Here is a 19,856-nt window from a genome sequence, read left to right as displayed (position 1 = left end):
AGCTCATAGTCCAATCCCTAGACCTAGGACTTCTAGACTACTGCAACATCCTCTATCTCCCCTGCCCCGCAGTCATTATAAAACAACTATTATTAGAATGGATAGAATTTGACTATGTAAGAGAGTTTTGTTCTGCCCCCCATTTTTAAAATGTTATAAGCTTTGAAGCTTTTGATATTGCGTACATAACAAAAATTTAATAAACTTGAAACTTAATAAACTTTAATAAACTATGAACAGTACAAAACACAGCCCTGTGACTGATCTATTCACTGAAGAAATATGACCACATCACCGCCGCAGACCTCGGCTCACACTGGCTCCCAATACAAGCAAGAATACAATTCAAATTTTGCTGTCTATTATTTAAAGCCATGGATGAAGACAGCCCAGCCTACCTGAACAACCGCCTTATCCAAACTACCACAACCAGGCAAAGGAGAACCCAGACACCATTCACGCACCTCCCAATCAGAGGCATCAAATGCAAAAAAATGTACGATGGCCTACTGGCCACGCAGGCAGCGAAACTTGACCACCAACTATCCAATTTTCTGATCACGACACCAGACTACAAAACTTTCAGAAAAGAAATAAAAACCAGGCTATTCAAGAAATCCATCAAGACGAACTAACTCCACAGGAAGCATTTCAATCCTCCGAAGTAACCCGCTCAACTATGTAACTCTTTTGGAAATGTCCAGTTAACCTCTTATGTAATCCGCCTAGAGCAGCAAGGTAATGGAGGAATAAAAGTCACTAATGTAATGTAATGTAATTTTCTACATGGAATCAATGCGGCTCACAGCAAGAGTATTTTACATAGTTTGCAATCTATCCCTGAAAACAGGAGTGATCCCAGAGGATTGAAAGATAGCCAATGTTACGTCCATCTTTAAAAAGGGATCAAGAGGTGACCCGGGGAATTTCAGACCGGTGAGTCTGACCTCGGTTCCGGGGAAAATGGCGGAAGCGTTGATAAGACAGTATCGATAAGCATTTTGAAAGAAATAAACATGGCTTCTGCAAGGGGAGATCGTACCTAACGAACTTACTACACTTCTTCGAAGGAATTAACAAACGGATGGACAAAGGGGACCCCATAGACACCGTATATTTAGATTTCCAAAAAGCCTTTGACAAGGTACCCCATGAATGCCTACTTCGGAAACTGAAGAACCATGGGGTAGAAGGAAATGTACATAGATGGATCAGGAATTGGTTGGCGGGTAGGACACAGAGGGTAGGAATGAAGGGCCACTACTCGGACTGGAGGAAGGTCACGAGTGGTGTTCTGCAGGGGTCGGTGCTCAAACCACTGCTATTCAATATATTTATAAATGATATAGAAACAGGGACGAAGTGTGAAATAATAAAATGCAGACGACACCAAACTATTTAGTGGTGCTCGGACTAAAGAGGACTGCGAAGAATTACAAAGGGACCTAAACAAGCTAGGGGAGTGGGCGACGAGATGGCAGATGAAGTTCAATGTAGAGAAATGTAAAGTATTGCATGTAGGAAGCAAAAACCCAAGGTACAGCTATACGATGGGAGGGATGCTATTGAGTGAGAGTACCCAGGAAAGGGACTTGAGGGTAATAGTGGCTAAGACAATGAAGCCGTCGGCACAGTGCGCAGCGGCCGCTAAGAGAGCGAATAAAATGCTAGGTATAATCAAGAAGGGGATTACAACCAGAACGAAAGAAGTTATCCTGCCGTTGTATCGGGCGATGGTGCGTCCACATCTGGAGAACTGCATCCAATATTGGTCGCCGTTCCTTAAGAAGGATATGGCGATGCTCGAGAGGGCTCAGAAAAGACCAACGCACTTGATAAAAGGTATGAAAGATTGGAGAAACTAGGGCTCTTTTCCCTGGAGAAGAAGAGAATTAGAGGGGATATGATAGAGACTTACAAGATCATGAAGGGCATAGAGAAAGTAGAGAGGGACAGGTTCTTCAAACTTTCGAAAACTACAAGAAGGCATTCAGAAAAGTTGAAAGGGGACAGATTCAAAACCAATGCTAGGAAGTTTTTCTTCACCCAACGGGTGGTGGACACCTGGAATGCACTTCCAGAGGCGTGATAGGACAGAGTACGGTATTAGGGTTCAAGAAGGGATTGGACAATTTTCTGAAGGAAAAGGGATAGAGGGGTACAGATAGAGGACTACTACACAGGTCCTGGACCTGTTGGGCCGCTGCACAAGCGGACTGCTTGGCACGATGGACCTCTGATCTGACCCAGCAGAGGTACTTGTTCTTATGTATTAATGACTTAAGGTTTAAAGATGCGAGAACTTAGCACTTATGGTTCAGATTTAGAGATAAGCGATAGATAAAGATGGAGACAAGGTCCATGAACAGCATTTAGTAATTACAAGGGAAAAAGGTATGTCTAACTTTTTCCTGAAGTGACAGTATGTGGTGTGTTGCCACAAGGATATAGACAGAATGTTTCAGATGTATGGTCCTAGAAACTCAAAGGAGAAGTCAAACATCTTTTTCTGGTGCAGTTGCTGAGATGATGGAAATGGTATCTTGAAGCACTGTGTAGACCTTGAGTTGATGAAGGTATGCAAGACCTTAATATTAGACACTAATCCGTCATAATTCTCTCTCTTATGCTTGCAGACAATCAACTCTTATAACTAGTTGCTTCAATAGTTGTAAGTCCCAATGTAACCAGGACTGTCTGTGTGACTGTGAACAAACAGAGGTGAGATGGTGCCAAATTATCTAAGCCAGTTGACCAGAAGGAAACAGAGGTGCATCACTTTGCATTTCTCCACATTAAACTTCATCTGCCATTTCTCTGCCCATTTCTCTAACTGACACAAATCTCTCTGGAGTTCCTCGCTATCCTTTTGCGATCTGATTGTCCGGCATAGCTTTGTGTTGTCTGCAAACTTGATGATCTCGCTGGATGTTCCTTCTTCTAAGTCATTTATATAGCTATTAAAGAAGATCGGCCCTCCTGGAGAGAACCCTCGCCCTCCATCAGCGTTGAAGGGTACCTACTGGTGCTGCGGCGAAGAAGGGGGAAGGCAGTTGCCAGGTTCCATCACGACAGAGGTGTGGGTTAGAGGGAAAGGGGAGGGCAAGAAGAGATAATTGCAGGAAGCATCTTGAAGTCTCTTCTCATTTAGCGCACCAGATGCTTCTCTCTACTCTAAAAGGCTAAACAATTTTACTAGTTTAGACTAGAATCTGCGGCACCAAAGGGAACTGTTTCTTAGAATTTCCATTTTTATTTTGAAGAAATTGCTAAAAAAATAAAAATAAAAAATACACCCTTTTTGACATTTTATTTACAGCTGTATGTAGACATTCTTCAGGCCATAGGGGTTTCATTTGTGCATCTATCTCAAGAAGACATTGTGGCTTTTAAGTTTCCTTCCTGTTTCTTTCGGAGGCTTTGTTAGGTCCCTGGAGGTTCAGGCAGGCAAGGAAGCAGTAGCAGCAAGCCGCGAAAGCAGCTTGTTTGTTTGTTTTTTTTGTAGGGGGGAACGCAGGACATAGAGCTTTCTTTCTGTCCTTTGCGTGGCTGACAAGGTAGGGAAAGAGGCGGACAGTTGGTGATGGAATATCTGTGGGTTTGAGCTTGCTGGGGGATTCCTTTCTGCTTAATCTAGTCAGAAACCGGCCAGTGAGGCGTGCGCAGCAACGAGGGTTGGGTATAGGGAAAGGGACGCAAGCGCTGCTCAGCAAATTACCCATCCCCGCAGCATCCCATCCTCAGCTGGGCTGCAGAGAGGGGTTAAAAACAAACAAAAACGCTTTGTTTGCTCCAGCTGAGCGGCATGTATGTAATGCATAGAGTGGGCTAAGGTTGTGTATATTTGTATACGGATGTAGGTTGGGTGTTTCTTTCACAATGCTATCTGAGCTGGAGGCATGTGTTAGGGGGCAGTAGGACGTGCTGCGGTAGGCAGGCGAGCAGGTTTCCTGAGAGGAAGCATGTCGTTGGAGGAAGGCAGCCAGGTGCCCAGCTAAAAGACATAGGGAGAACACTGTCATACATGATAAAGTCTGAGTTATATTGTTTTCTTTTTCCAATAATTAATGTGTATGACATGGTTAGGCATGGCTTTCATAATTAAGAGGTATGTGACAAGCTCTGAGCACAATATGGCATTTATTATATTGCTGTGCCCTTGTGAGAGGCAGTATGTCAAATATATTTAAACCATAAACAATATTCAATCTTCAGTGAATATCTGAACAAAAATTTTAAAAGTATATTTTAGCTTACCATGATAATGTCCTGTAAAGAACCACCTCCACAAAATTCCATGCAGATCCATAACTTATCTCGTCTAAGAAGAAAATGAAATAAGTAGATACATATTAATTTCTAATATGTTCAGATTTATCTAGCAAGATCTGATAGCTTAAAAAGTTATACACTAGAGCAGTGGCTCCCAAACCTTAGGTCATGAAATGGGGGTCATAGAAACAGGGCTACTCTTCGAGCACGTGAATTGCCGTGCAGAACAACATTTAAAATATCGTATGCCAATTAATACACACACAGAGATGTATTTTCATTAAAATAATATTTATTCAATTTATAGCAAATTAAACTTGAGGTTAAAATTAGAATTAAAATGCCAATTCATTATATGCCTTACATGAATTCCCATAAAACTCATAAACAGTGTGAGTGGGGGAAACGTATCACCCATGAGACAAAAGTTGTCCATGCATGTGGGAAGGTCTCCACTTGAAAAAGGGCATCATAGTTGCTTATATACTATTAAAATGATTAGTGACACGTCACTTTTAGTCTGCCAATGTTCAGCTATCACATCACCTTAAAAGGCAGAACTCATTTAAACAAAGACACTCTGTATGTTCTGAACAGACCAAATTTTATAAATTGTAAATATATATTTCTATTACAGTAATTTCTACAAATATTCTAGATATGTATTTATATTACATAAAATATTATAATGTATATATTCTTAAAAGAATTCCTTAGCATCACTTAAACTGACAATTTACCAAAGAAATATAAACCTTAAAGAAAGGATATCTCCTTTAATCAGTACCCTTCTTATATAGGGCTAGATTCACTAAGCCCACTCTGACCACTTAGCAACCCCTTTGCGACCAGATTCACTAACCTCTGTTCCGATCATCCTCCGATCCGCGCATGAAAATGAGGGGGGAACGGCATTCATATGTAGGCAGGCAGCAACTCACTAAAAAAAAAAAAAACTGCAACACTGACTGGGCTGGCTAGTCGTTCAGTAGTTTCTGATTGCATCTCGTGCTCTCTGCCACGATTCTCCAGCTCTCTTGCCGCCCTGCTTTCTTCTGCCCCGACTCAACTCTCTGCCATGATTTTCCTGCTGCCCTGCTGTGCCCCGAATCTCATGTGCTCTCTGCACCCAGCACTGCCCTGCTTCTGCCCCAACTCTCCTGCACTCTCTGCCCCCAGCGCTGCCCTACTTCTGCCCCGACTCCCCTGCGCTCTCTTCCCCAAGCGCTGCCTTGCTTCTGCCCTGGCCTTCCCTTGCATTGTGAGCTCGCGGTTTTAACCTGCGGGTTTAAAGCGGGTTAAAACCACAAGCTCACTGGGATAAAGTTAAAAGGTAAAAAAAAGGTCGCTACAGAGGGAGGTTGGATGGGGCATGATTCCAATCGCCCTCATTTGCATGTAGGCAATTCATGAATCAGCCCTCCGGACATGGATCGGATCCTGCACAGATCCAATCCGATCCGTGCCCTTAGTGAATCTGGGCCACCCATTTTTCTTGAAAAGTCTTATCTAATGTGAATGAACCGAAGATGATCACGTTGGATAAGACTTAGCTAAAGGTCAGCAGCTAAAGTCAATCCCCACATGTTGCATCTAAGTTTTCCATAATCTAAACTTTATAGTATTTACCATACAGTCATACTTTTGATCATTCTTTCATTCAGGATCCCAAACAAACCATATATTTATATTTCACACATTCAATAATTATTAAAGCACATAAAAGATACAGGCTTCCTTCTCTACCAAGTAATAGAATGCAAGATCATATTTCTTCAATACAGCTAGCCAGATCAGAAGCCATCTGTTACCAATCTCCTGAGCTTACTAATTTAAAGAACCACAGAAGAAAACCAAGCTTCAGGCGGGAAAATGAAATTTGTTTCAACTGAACAAAGAGCGGAAAAAGAACGCTTATAATTTTAAATCTTTACCTCTACAAATGTTTTACACAATTATACTGAATATTATTATTATGATTATTCTTACAATTAATTCTTAGTGTTGCTCAGGCTGTAACCCATATTCCATTTTTTTTAAATCTCTTTCTCACAGAAGTACCTAACTTTTCATATGCTCTTAATTGGATGTTGGCCTTATCTACCAGTTTCATTTCGATTAGCAGAGGTAAGAAACCTATTCTTTCATTCTTGTACAATCCCTCTGCAGCCTTAACTATCGGAACGTATCAAAGCAGTCCCAAATCTCAGAGGGGGCCCAATGAGCCCGCCGCCTGAACAGAAGGGCCAAAGGCCGCACCACCCAAAGCTGCCACATCAAGCTGGTAAAACCCGGAAAAACAATATGAAGGGAAACCCACGTGGCTGCCCGACAAATCTCCTCAGGTGACCACATGAGAGTCACACCAAGGGGGGCTGCTGACCCGCCGCCACTTGGGCCGCATGCCCGCATGCAACCTACGTGAGAAGGTAGCCTTGGAAGTAGGCCAACTCTGGCGTGCGGGGCCCGCCAGGACAAACAGATGGTCTGACAGACGGAAGTCGTTAGTAGCCTCAAGGCATCTCAAAAGGAGACGCCGCACCTCCAAAGACCGCAAAACACGGGTCTTAGACTTGGAACTCAACAGAACAAAATTGCAATAATTAATTAAATGATTTTGAATATTTAAAAGAAAAATTTTTCTATATAAAACAAAAAAATTTTGATTGAATAGTGGTAGTTATCACATGTTAGGGTTGAATCGGTGATGAGTGCTGCCACACTAATCTAATCTAATCTAATCTAAACCTTAAGTTTATATACCGCATCATCTCCATGAGAATGGAGCTCGACACGGTTTACAAGAACTTAAAATAGTGGGTAGAGAAGAAGAAAAAGGATTACATGAACTTATGTGTAGAAGGGGGGAGAGAAAGGGGGGAAGGATAGAGCTACAATTTGCTGAAAAGCCAGGTTTTCAGTTGTTTGTGGAATAACTGAAGGGAGCTCACTGTTCCTGTTTTGGAAAGGGTGGTGTTCTGAGATTCCCCATTGTGATAAAACAAGTTTTTCCAGGCATGATGTTTTATTAGTGGATTATTAAAGAAATGACAACTCTGCATGAGGTAAAACTTGTTATAGTATAACAAGTTTTACCTCATGCAAAGTTGTCATTACTTTAATAAGACATTAACTATTTTTTTCTGCAGCCCTCCAAGTAACTATAAATCCAAAATGTGGATTATCTGAAATTATCAGAAGCAATTAAGTAAAGATTTATAAACTATAACCGTTACAGTTTATAAATCTTTCCTTAATTGCTTTTGATAATTTCAGCTATACACAGTGAAAGCAGTGCAACATGCAGAAAGTTAAAAACTATCAAAGTATCAACTGCAAGAGACAAGATTTTGGACCAACTATTTTGAGGCCCTCGGTATTATAAAGAATGATTCTTTATGGAAAACTTGTGCCTTAAAAGTGTCCAGCGGTCGCGTCCGCAACTGCCTTCAGCTCTCACCTCCTCCAGCATCAGATACATGCACAAGCTGCATTGCCTCACGTTCTGGAACGTTGCCCGCCTCACTGCTGTAACCTCATGCAAGCGCCTTCCTGTGTCTGTACGCAATTATCCTCTCTACTCCACTTCACAATCACATACAGATGCAGGAAAGTGCTTGCGTAAGGTTACAGCAGTGAGGCGGGCAACGTTCCAGAATGTAACCGTCAGACACAACTACTGGACACTTAAGGCACAAGTTTTCCATAAAGAATAATTCTTTATAATACTGAGGGCCTCAAAATAATACCTGGCGGGCCGCAAGTTCAAGACCACTAACATAGAAGGACCATGAGGCTCCAAAGAAATATGATCTAGGTGAGCCGGTACCAAGGAAACCGACTGTAAGAGATGGGATTAGTGTGACTTGAATACATTGGAGATTTCCTTATGAAAAAAAGTCATCGAACTACTCTCGGAAAGACTGCACCAGTGCCGATGAAGAACCAGTCGGTACCGATGGTGCCGCAGACTGCCACGGTGCAGGTGACCTAGTTGATGATGCACTCCATATGGAAGAAGCAGCATGCAGATCTGCAGAGTGAAGATGTCATCCTGTGGCTTGCATCAAGAGATGCGGTCAAGGCTTGTGACATTTGCTGAGCAGGAGGTACCAGTACTGAAGATACAACAGTCAGTACTATCAGTGCCACAGGTTGTCTTGGCAAGGGTGACCTCAACGAGGATACACACCTAGATGGAAAGACAACATGCAAGTCCAAGGATTGTTGGCGGCACGAAGAGGTCTACATCGACTGACTCGATGCTGTAGAGATCAGTACTGCATGGTGGAAAGATGGTGAGGTGTCAGCTGACTTCTCCCGATGCAGAAGAGGGTCCCAATGCCGATGTTGATGTCAATGGTTTCAGCGACGTTGGTTCAGAAGAAGTCTTGACGCTGATGCCAGAACCAAAGAGCCTCTGCTGTTGAAGTCGAAGGGTTTTTAGGGAGTGTTTTTGAAGAGAGGAACATTTATTACAGGATATGATGGTCCAATCCCAAACACTGGAGGCATCAATTGTGGGGGTCCGTGACCGAAATAAGTCTCTGGCACCTGCAGCAGCGCTTAAAGCCCATCGTAGGCTTCGACATTGGGAAAATTTGAGTGGCAAGATTAAACTCAATGATGGAAAGAAAAAAAAGGGTCTCACCTAGAAAAGAAAGCAAGGCCAAAAGTCATGGAAAGGAAAAAAAAAAGAAAAAAAACCTAATGTTTATTTTTATTGAAAATAAACAAGAAAACTGAATGGGAAGGCAACTGACAGTCAAAAAAAAGTATGCTTCTTCACTCTGCGGAAAACAAAGGACTGAGGGGCACAAGCAAGCGTCGGGCGGGAAGGCAGTTGCACATCTGCGGTGTGGGTAGTCACGAACCTCATAAAAATTTAAAGCGACAGCTCACTTTTCGGACTGTCTGTACCGGGCTCTGTGAATAACGTCATCCATACGTGAGAATATGCTGCCTGCTTGCCCTAGGATAAAGGTATTTAAATGTCTCTATTATATCTCCCCTCTCCTGCCTTTCCTCCATAGTATACAGATAGAGAGATCTTTAAGTCTCTTCACATATGCTTTATGATGAAAACCACATACCATTTTAGTAGCCTTCCTCTGGACTGACAATTTGAAGGTGCAGTCTCAAAAATTGTACACAATATTCTAAACATAGTCTTACCAGTATTATATAGGGGCATCAATACTTCCTTTTTCCTACTGGCCATCACCTTTTCTACTAATTTGGCCAAATTAAGATCATCACATACAATCACACCCAAGTCCCGCCCTTCTGTTGTGCACATAAGTTCTTCACCCCCTAATCTGTAACGTTCCTGCAGGCCAAATGCATGGCCTTGCATTTCTTAGCATTAAATTTTAGCTTTATGTTATTCACACCATCCGGGGTGTCTACTCTATTACAGATTTTGGTATCATCCACAAAGAGGCAAATATTTTCTGGGGTTCTGTTTTTTTTTTATAATTCTTTATTAATTTTTCATTCAAAAACAATGCATTAAAATCTACAAATACATATAAATAACTTCAAAATTGCATTTTCATCAATCACAAAATACTTCAAAAACATTTCCCCCCCCAAGCACCCAATGTAAGAACAAAAACAAAATACATTACTTCAGTGAACATCATATTGAACTTATTGATCAACGATGACATCAAAATTTAAATACCCCTCCACCCACCCACTCACCCTCCCTGGATGTGTAATTCAAATAAAAATAAAAAAAGAAAATCAAGAGAATAATCCAGTTAATCAGCTTTAACAAAATTTGTCAATGGACTCCAAGTTAATTTAAATTCCACCAAAAGGAGAAATTAAGCTGATCCAAATTTTCCAGTTTTTGGTAACCATTTGCATGGCTATCCTAGTCATGATAGCAAATAATCTACTTTTATATTTGTTCAAAAGAGGTTTAGATAATAACAATGTACCACAAAAAACCACCTCATAAGACAGCGGAACTGAAGATTCCAAAATCATGTTGATTTATCCCCATATTGATCTCCAACAATTGAGTATCAAGGGACAATAGAATAACAGATGATCCAGTGTCCCTATTTCGAGATTTCGAACTGTCTAACTTCTGCAAACGAACTGGCAGTGTTCTCCCCAGAAACTTTTCCAGCCAGGTGGGGCGGGAAGGGGAAATTTGGAGGTGCGGAAAATTAACCCCCTCTTTTACTAAGGTGCGCTAGCATTTTTAGCGCTCGCAAACCCCCGTGCTATGCAGGAAAACTAACGCCAGCTCAATGCTGACGTTAGCGTCTAGCGTGCGTGACAATTCTGCGCACACTAAGCGCATGCTAAAACCACTATCGCAGCTTAGTAAAAAGAGCCCTAAATGTATACTATTTTTATTAGTTAATTATTATTTTCCAATGCTCAATATGACTTCCTTTTTTAAGGTTTGATACTTGTACCAGAATATTTTTACTAAATTTAAGAAGTATCATTTCTAGAAGGGAATAATTAGATATTTTCCCTCTTTCAAATGGTATAGAGGTTTAAAAAAGGGAAATGCGTTAATGAAGTCATTAGGTTCAATCTAGCCATTTATTTCTGCATGAATTTAAACTACAAAAAAAAAAAAAAGATAAATATACCTCATCCAGTCATAAAAGAAATGGCTCTACAGCAGGGGTGTTCTTTATTGAATCACAGCTCTTTATTTTATTTATAGCTATCAAGCTAACATATTAAAAACAAACGCTTATCATTCACAGCAAAAAATTGATTCAGGTTCCAGTAACGCTGAAACGAGTCATGTGTTTAGATGGTATATCACAATATTTTGAAATTCCAGCCATTTACAACAAACATGGCGGAACGTGTATAAAAGTCAATAGCAGCGTTAATGGATTGTGCAACTAGTGTAAATCGTTGTAATGTTTTTAATGTTAGTTTGCTTTTACCTAGACCCCTCCTGACGAAGAATACGAAACCTGGGTCGGGGGGCCAGGCATTGAAATAAAAAGCACATGGCACTTTAATAGCACTTCAGCACATTACAAAAAAATTTTTTGCACAATCCATTAACGCTGCTATTGACTTTTATACCCGTTCCGCCATGTTTGTTGTAAATGGCTGGAATTTCAAAATATTGTGATATACCATCTAAACACATGACTCGTTTCAGCGTTACTGGAAACTGAATCAATTTTTTGCTGTGAATGATAAGCGTTTGTTTTTAATATGTTAGCTTGATAGCTATAAATAAAATAAAGAGCTGTGATTCAATAAAGAACATTATTATTTTCATCACAGAATTCTAGTGACTTTCTCCCTATTAGTAAATTTATTCTACAGCAGGGGTGCCCACACCTTTTGGGCTTGCGAGCTACTTTTAAAATGACCAAGTCAAATGATCTACCAACAATAAAATTTAAAAAAACACAACACACACTATACGCAGAGATGACTTTATGCAATGTCACCTCAGGAACAACTATACAAAAATAGACAAATATGCCCCTCCCTTTTTACTAAACCGCGATAGCGTTTTTTAGCGGAGGGAGATGCGCTGAATGCCCTGCGCTGCTCTCGATGCTCATAGGCTCCCTGCACTAAAAACCGCTATTGCGGTTTAGTAAAAGGGGGCCATAATGCAAAATATAGACAGCAGATATAAATTTTCAAAACGGACACATTTTGATCACTAAATTGAAAATAAAATCATTTTTCTTACCTTTTTATCTGGTGATTTCATGAGTCTCTGGTTGCACTTCCTTCTTCTGACTGTAAATGCAATATTTCTTTCTTTCTGCCCCTCCCCTTTTCTTTCTGTCTCTCTTTCTTTCTCTCCCCCCTGCCTGCCTGTCTTTCTTTCTCTCTCCCCCTGCCCCCCAAGCCATCATGCCGATTTCTCCACTTCACTGATTCTTTCCCTACCCCCTAATGTGAGTCGATCACATTGCCTTTGCGATCTTTTTCTTCCTGCCTCCCCGAGCCAGGCCAGGCGCGTCAATTCTAACATCGGAAAGGAAGTTCCAGGCCAGCCAGGCAGCGATTGGTTGGCCCAGAACTTCCTCTCTGATGTAAGAATTGACGTCGGAGATGAAGTCTTGTGAGTCCGGCGCTTGTACGCGACTGGCCTGTCTCGGGGAGGCAGGAAGAAAAAGATCGCAAAGGCAACGCGATCGACTCGCATTACCTTTGCGATCTACTGGTCGATCGCAATCGACCATTTGGGCACCCCTGCTATTATGGTATCCTGTCCTGACCTGAGGAAAGGGGTTTAGTCCCAAAAATAGTTCCTTATTTCCATTTCCTATTTATAAGCTTTAATCAATACAGTTACAATACTATTTGATTCTATGTAAAGCAACAAAAAATAATTTTCTACCTTTTGTCGTTTCTGCTTTAATCATCTTCTCTTCACTCTCTTCTTTCTATTCAGCATTTGTCCTCGCTCCCTTCCATGCAACATCTGTCCTCTCTTTGCCCCTTCCACCCAGCCTCTGCCCTCTCTCTCTCTACCTCTTTCATCTACTGTCCACCCTCTCTCTGCCCCTTCCATCCACTGTCCACCGTCTCTCTGCCCTTTCCATCCAGTGTCCGCCTTCTCTCTGTTCCAAATGGCATCTTCCCTCTTTCTATGTCCCTTCAATAAACTGTGTATCCTGTGCCCTTTCTCTCCTTTGTACATGAATCATTTCAGCTTCACCCCCTCCCCTATGCTCTGGCATCTCTCTCTTCTCCTTTCCTTCCTTCCTTCCCACTCCACCCCATGGTCTGGCATCTCTATCTCTTTCCTTTCTCTCCCCCCATGCCCTGGCATCTCCCCCCTCCATGGTCTGGTAGCTCTTTTCCTTTCCCTCCCTCTCATGGTCTTGGCATCTCTTTCCACTCCTGTCCCTTCCCTGGTCTTCCTTCTCCCCTCTCTCCCCCCAATTGGGTGCTGCTGCAGCAGCACTTCTCTTCCCCTCCTCCCTCCCCAATTGGGTGCTGCAACAGCAGCACTTCTCTTCCTCTCCCCCATTGGCTGCAGCAGCACTTTTCTTCCCCTCCCCATTGGGTGCAGCAACAGCACTTCTCTTGCCCTCCCCAATTGGGTGCAGCAGCAGCTTTTCTCTTCCCCACTCCCAATTGGGTGTAGCAGCTTTTCTCTTCCCCCTCCCCTCAAAAAAAATTGGATGCAGCAACAGCAACATTTCTCTTCCCTTCCTCACCCCCCCAAAAAATGGGTGCAGCAGCAGAACATTTCTCTTCCCCCTCCCCTCCCCCTTTCGGTGCAGCAGCAGCATTTCTCTTCCCATCCCTCCCATCTCACACACTCATCAGCAGAATCACTAGGTAAGTTGGAAGATTCCCTCCATCGCTGACCTATCTTCCATAGGTCAGCGATGGAGGGAAGCTTATAACTTGCTGCTCTTCCTTGCTTCGGGCCTTCCTCGTTGCTGGGTCCTGCCTTCGCGGAAACAGATAGTAGGCAGGACCCGGCAGCCAGGAAGGCCTGAAGCAAGGAAGAGCTGCAAGGCAAGTTTTAAGTTCCCTCCGTCGCTGATCTATCTCCCGCATGCTCCGGGGCTCTAATGGTATCACTGTCCGTGCCGGCTTCCCTTCTCTACCCCCCACCCCCACCCCACCGGGACTTCCCTCCGTCGCTGATCCATCTCCCACATGCTCCGGGGCTCTAATGGTACCACTGTCAGTGCCGGCTTCCCTTCTCTACCCCCCCAGGACGTAACTTCTGGTTGAGGGAAGAGAAGGAAAGCCAGCATGGACAGTGGTACCACTAGAGCCCCAGAGCATGGGTTCAAGTCACTTGCTGCCGTTTTTGGTTGTTGTTGTTTTTTTTAATCAGGTGGGAACTTTTGGTGGCTGAACTTTCAGTGGCTCTTCAATGTTGAACAGCGGCGGCAGCAGGATTCGCGGCAGATGACAGCCGAGCGCTCATATAAATTAGCCGGGCACAGCGCCCGGCTAAAAGGCGCTAGGGAGAACACTGAACAGGGGTCCAAAAAACTCTATGTAACAGAAAAAAACAAGTTTGTCTCGGATGCTGACGCTGTACTTCTCATCCTTCAAGTCCAAATCCATGGCCACTGAGTAGCACAAATCTGCTGCTTTATCTCAATGCTCCAAATGTCTTGTAGACTAGTTTTAGGCTTCTTGTTCAAAAATTCAGATATTAATTTATATCACTTGGCGGCCTGATGCCCTAGGAAATCTGCCTGGAAACATAGACCCGGCAAACTTTACTGATTATTTAAATTTCGCCAATCAGGGAACCCCTTCTGAATGGCCTGCTTCAATTGCAACCACTTATATGCTTGAGACTTTGTAATGCCAAATGATTGTTGCAGTCGTGAAAAATCAAGCATTTTCCCATTTGAAAACACATCATCTAATGTGTGTATTGAGGTGGCACTCTAGGGGTCGCTATGGAATGGATAATGAATAAGATGTATTTGTGCAGTATTTTGTGGAGTTTTTCTACAAAAATGCCTGCTATTCGTATGGTTCTGGGTAACTCTAGTTAGATGCAAGCATATGTGTTAGTTAAGGCCACGCCCAATAGAAGCGTACGAAAAGTTGGTAAATAAAAATCTAAATATGGATGTAGCCAAGGCCAGAAAAACACACTACAGATTAATATTAAGGAAAAGCATAATAATATTCTTGTTATGTACTTTGCTATTAAGCCAGACCATAAGGGAAATCAGGACACATTTCTAGAGGTATGAAACTGCCTCCATGTTTCTCTCTCTCTCTGTCTTTGTTCAGTCATTCCCACTTTGAGCCTCATGGTTCTAATTGATAACAGATGTGCTTGAGCTGGTTAGGAAGAGCATATTAGACTCCATATTCCAAACTGAGATATAACATGTATTAAGTATGAATGCAATATATCGTGATGTGTGTGAATGGGGCCCTGAATGAATGATGTGTGAAAGAATGGTGTGTACTTAATTTCCAATATTTTATATATTTTAAACCTGAAGAAACTCTAAGAAGAAATCCTTAGGAAACATCTGGAAATGGTTAGGTTAAAGCCAGGAACACTTACCATGGAAACCCTCTGACCTCTAGTATAGGAAGAGATCTGGGTCTTCTGTGTGCGTGTCTGTGAAACGTGAAACTGTCAGTTTTCCAAAGCAAGCTTTTTGTCTGACACAGAAAGCAGTTTTGGATTCAAAGTTTCTTTGGCTATGTTATAAAATGTTTATGTATATTCAGAAATGAATGTAAACAAAAATATGATTTCTGAAACTTTTATTTCAATGTCAAAAGGAAGTTCTTTGTTCAAATTTAAAGACAGCCTCTGTTAATGGATTGGTTGACAAGTGTGATGTTATACTGCCTTGTGAAGAATATAAAAGGAACGGACCAGTATAGACTCAGAGAGACCATCAGGAGAGGTGTAAATTTCACGCCTGATGGGACTCCATCACACATATGATTTCTGAGACATGTAAGATTAACATTAATAAATAAATTATAACATTGAACTGGCAATATATGTGTGATTGCCATTACTCCTAAGTACCTCTTGGCACAGAGCGCAGCGCACGTGCGTTAATCGCTAGTCAGTATGCCTGCAGCCAATGCTACCAGAGGATCTTAGACTCGCTAATTTGAATCTTTGAGTTCAACCATAAGGATTGGCACGTGGATTATTGTACTGGTAAAGATGTTAAGTTGCTGATGAATTTTAAGGTTTTCCATGTGGCAAAAAGAATACTATTGTCCTTATAAATTCGGGGTAACTTGGTACTCAAAACATGGCACAATCGTAATGGGGACATGAGTTGACATTCTAATATTAGCCAGTCCGGAAAATGCTCCATGAGTTCAGGAAGGATCCAATACATACCCTGACGCAGAATGAAAGCTTGATGGTACCTATAAAAATTTGGAAAATTTATCCCACCCGCCGAAATTGATTTTTGCAAAGATACTAAGTGGTCCTTTTATCAAGCCACGCTAGCGGTCTAACGTGCGTTAAACCACCGGCCGCGCTAACTGCTACCGCCTCCTCTTGAGCAGACGGTAGTTTTTGGCCAGCGGAGGGGTTAACGAGTGATAAAACGTCGTGCGCGTTAACCCCACTAGCGTGGCTTGATAAAAGGAGCTCTAAGGCTATTCTAGCAGTTTTACCCAGCCAAATAAATTTTGTAAGAATCCCATTCATTTTTTTATAAAAGGACCCTTGAAAATAAACCGGCAACACACTCATTTAGTAGCAAACTATAGGCAAAATCATTTTGATGGTTTGGACTCTCCCCCACCAAGAAAGATGTAATGAATTCCAATGCTCACACAGTTCTTTGACTTTCAGCAATAAAGATTTTTCATTTACTGTCATTGTATCTTCCACTGTTTTCTGAATCATAATACCTAAATATTTTATACTCTCTTCCTTCCAAAGGAATGGATCAAATAAACCCTTTACATAATGTACATTTAACAGAAGAACCTCTGATTTGCTCCAATTTATTTTGTACCCCCAAAATTTACCAAATTGATCAATCAAATCCAGTAAATGTGGTATGTTGGACTCGGGATTTTTCAAATGAAGCAAAATATCATCTGCATAAGCCGAAACTTTATAATCTCGACCTGCATATGGAATTTCCTGTATCTCCTTTGCCTGCTGAATGGCCAACAACAAGGGTTCCAAAACAATATCAAAAAGCAAAGGAGATAAGAGACATCCTTGTTAACTCCTCTCTGCAGACAAAAATGCTCTGAAAATGTATTGTTAATATATAATCTGGTAGAAGGGGAGCTATACAAGGTTTGAATCATTTGAATAAATCCGAATCCTATACCAAACCACTCCATTGCTTGATACATAAAAGTCCATTCTACACGATCAAAGGCCTTCTCTGCATCCAAAGAGACAGAAAAGGCCGGATCATCCATTGTTTTTGCTAAATTTAGCATATGAAATGCCAATCTGGTATTATTTGAAGAATGTCTTTGAGCAACAAAACCTGTTTGGTGCATACCAATCATATAAGGGAAAGCCTTGGCTAATCTTAGAGCTAATAACTTAGCCAAAAGTTTCCATCCACATTAATTAAAGAAGTAGGGCTATAGTTTGAAACCAACATGGGATCTTTATTTGGCTTCAGCAAAACAATAGTTAAAGAGTCTGCCATAGTACCTAAAATACAACCTTTAGTTAGTTGTGATTGATATAATTTTAAAAGATGAGGTAAAAGTATAATTTGAAATGATTTGAAAAACTCCACTGTAAATCCATCACTACCCGGAGCGGATCCAACTCTGAGGGACTTCAATGCTGTCTGGAGTTCCTTAAGTGATATAGGCGCTTCAAGATTTCCTTTTATATGCTGGGAATTTTTGGCCCATGAATTAATTTTAAAAATTCAATTCCCTCAATTTCTTTATTTAAATAAAGCTCAGAAGAATATAAAGCCTTATAATATTCCAAAAATTATTTTAAAATATTTCTAATTTGAGTATGAGTTTTACCTTTCTCATCATTAATAGCCACAATCTTTACTTTTCTTTTTTTGCTTTAAAATAGTTAAGCAATAATCTTCCCGCTTTATTCGAGTTTCCATAATACAGAGCCTGCTGAGAAAACAAATCTTTCCTAGCCAATTGTGAGGAAATCTCATTATATTTATATTTAGCTTTCAAAAGGGCCTGCAAAGTAGTGCTGCCCGATTCAGGAAAAAAATTTCAATTCGATTCAGCCTATTGAATCTTTTTTTCGATTCGATTTTCCTACCCAATTGGGTGTGTTTTGTTTTTTTTCAAACATCCTGGTGGGTTTATTTTATAGCCTCTTTATTCCCATTGCCTTCTCCTAACCACACTGGCCCTACAGTGTAAACAAAATAAACAAACAAAAAAGACTTTCCTCTCTCTGTTAAATCTTAGCTCACGTTTGCGGTCTAATACCACCTCTGGCAGTGTACACATTTTAAATCTGACATATTGTAATCACAAAACTGAAACATAGAAATAGACAGCAGATAAGGGCCATGGCCCATCTAGTCTGCCCACCCCAATGACCCTCCCCTACCTTTCTCTGTGAATAGATCCCACGTGTCTATCCCATTTGGCCTTAAAATCAGGCACGCTGCTGGCCTCAATAACCTGAAGTGGAAGACTATTCCAGCGATCAACCACCCTTTCAGTGAAAAAGAATTTCCTGGTGTCCCCGTGAAGTTTCCCGCCCCTGATTTTCCACGGATGCCCCCTTGTTGCCGCGGGACCCTTGAAAAAGAAGATATCTTCTTCCACCTCGATGCGGCCTGTGAGATACTTGAATGTCTTGATCATGTCACCCCTCTCTGCGTTCCTCGAGTGAGTACAGCTGCAACTTATCCAGCCGTTCCTCGTATGGGAGATCCTTGAGTCCCGAGACCATCCGGGTGGCCATTCCCTTTGTTGTCTGGACATTATTCAAATCTTGTTGGTCCCAGGCTCTGGTTGTCTTCTGATAACTTGCTTGCCAGGGTCTCCTTTTTTCTTCTTTCTCCGTGCTAACCATCCATCTTCTATCTCTGTCCTCCCCTTCCATTTCCCTTTCCTCCCCAGGAGGTATGGCATCTTCTTTTTTCGTCTCCATCCACAGATCCACCTTTTCTCAACTACCGTTTCATCCAACATCTCTCCATCCTTCCCTACCACCCTTTCGTTTCCCAACTACCCTGCTATCCAGTATCTATATCCCCCCCACAATCCCTTGTGTCCAACTTATCTCCCCTTTCTGTTCCTTCCCTCCCTAAATCCCATTGCCCACCATCTCTCTCCCTCTCCTCTGCTTTTATCCCCATTATTTCTTCCCCCCCAAAGTCTGGCATATGCATATCTCTTTGAACCCCCCTTCCCTCCTTCCCTGTACTTCTACACCAGGGCACCCCTCCCCTGAAGGTCTCCTGCACCACTCCCCCTGAAGGCCTGTGCCACCATCCCTGAAAGCCTGTTCCCCTCCCTCCCCTCCCGAAGGCCTGTCCCCCCCCTGAAGGCCTGCTTGTCCCTCCTGAAGGCCTGTACCAGCACCCCCGAAGGACTGCAACTCCCCCTCCCCAGAAGGTCTGAGTGTTCCCCCTGACCTCCCATGCATCCATTTACCTCATGTCAGCAGCCTGCAGAGAGGATCACTTGTGCTAGCGATCTCTGCAAGCTGCTATAGGCCTTCGGAGCTATTTCCTCTGATGTCAGAGGAGGGGCAGGACCGTGGTAGAGGGAAGACAGCTCCCAAGGCCTATAGCAGCTTGCAGAGATCGCTAGCACAAGCGATCCTCTATGCAGGCTGCTTAAATGAGGTAAATTGATGTGCAGGAGGCCAGGGGGGAAGCCGGACACCAGCACTTCCCGACTAACCCTCCCCCCTCGCCCTCTTAAGCAGGAGCGGCAGCTGATGGCCAGCAAGAGGCAGCGCTGGGGGGAGGGTCAGTCACTGAATCGGGAGGCCAATTTTTTTTTGTTTTAAATCAATTTGAATCATGAATCAGGCAGCACTACTGCAAAGTATTTTGTTCCCATTTTAAGGCCAATTGTGACTCTAAAGTCACAATAGTTTGTTCAAATTGGAAAATGCTAATTTTAAGAATTTCCTAATATGTGCCGAATATGAAATT

The 19,856-nt window shown here is 42.2% G+C and overlaps 1 protein-coding gene across 8 annotated transcripts in view; it reads right to left on the bottom strand.

The window, feature by feature from the left end:
- The window catches only part of MAP4K3 (mitogen-activated protein kinase kinase kinase kinase 3), a 294,708-nt gene that overhangs the window by 238,446 nt on the left and 36,406 nt on the right, over window positions 1–19,856 (bottom strand). For 6 of the 8 annotated variants that reach the window (XM_033936076.1, XM_033936077.1, XM_033936075.1 and 3 more), the window contains exon 4: window positions 4,258–4,321. In XM_033936076.1, coding sequence (XP_033791967.1) covers window positions 4,258–4,309 — 52 coding nt within the window. In that variant the 5' untranslated portion in view covers window positions 4,310–4,321. Of the gene's footprint in view, window positions 1–3,296; window positions 3,298–4,257; window positions 4,322–19,856 lie in introns of all 8 variants that reach the window. The other 2 variants (XM_033936081.1, XM_033936082.1) reach the window with 1 other exon arrangement.

The sequence above is a fragment of the Geotrypetes seraphini genome, chromosome 3 (genome assembly GCF_902459505.1).
Source record: "Geotrypetes seraphini chromosome 3, aGeoSer1.1, whole genome shotgun sequence".
Lineage (NCBI taxonomy): Eukaryota > Metazoa > Chordata > Amphibia > Gymnophiona > Dermophiidae > Geotrypetes > Geotrypetes seraphini.
Note: the sequence above shows the minus strand (reverse complement) of the source record. Positions and strands in the feature narration are given on the sequence as shown.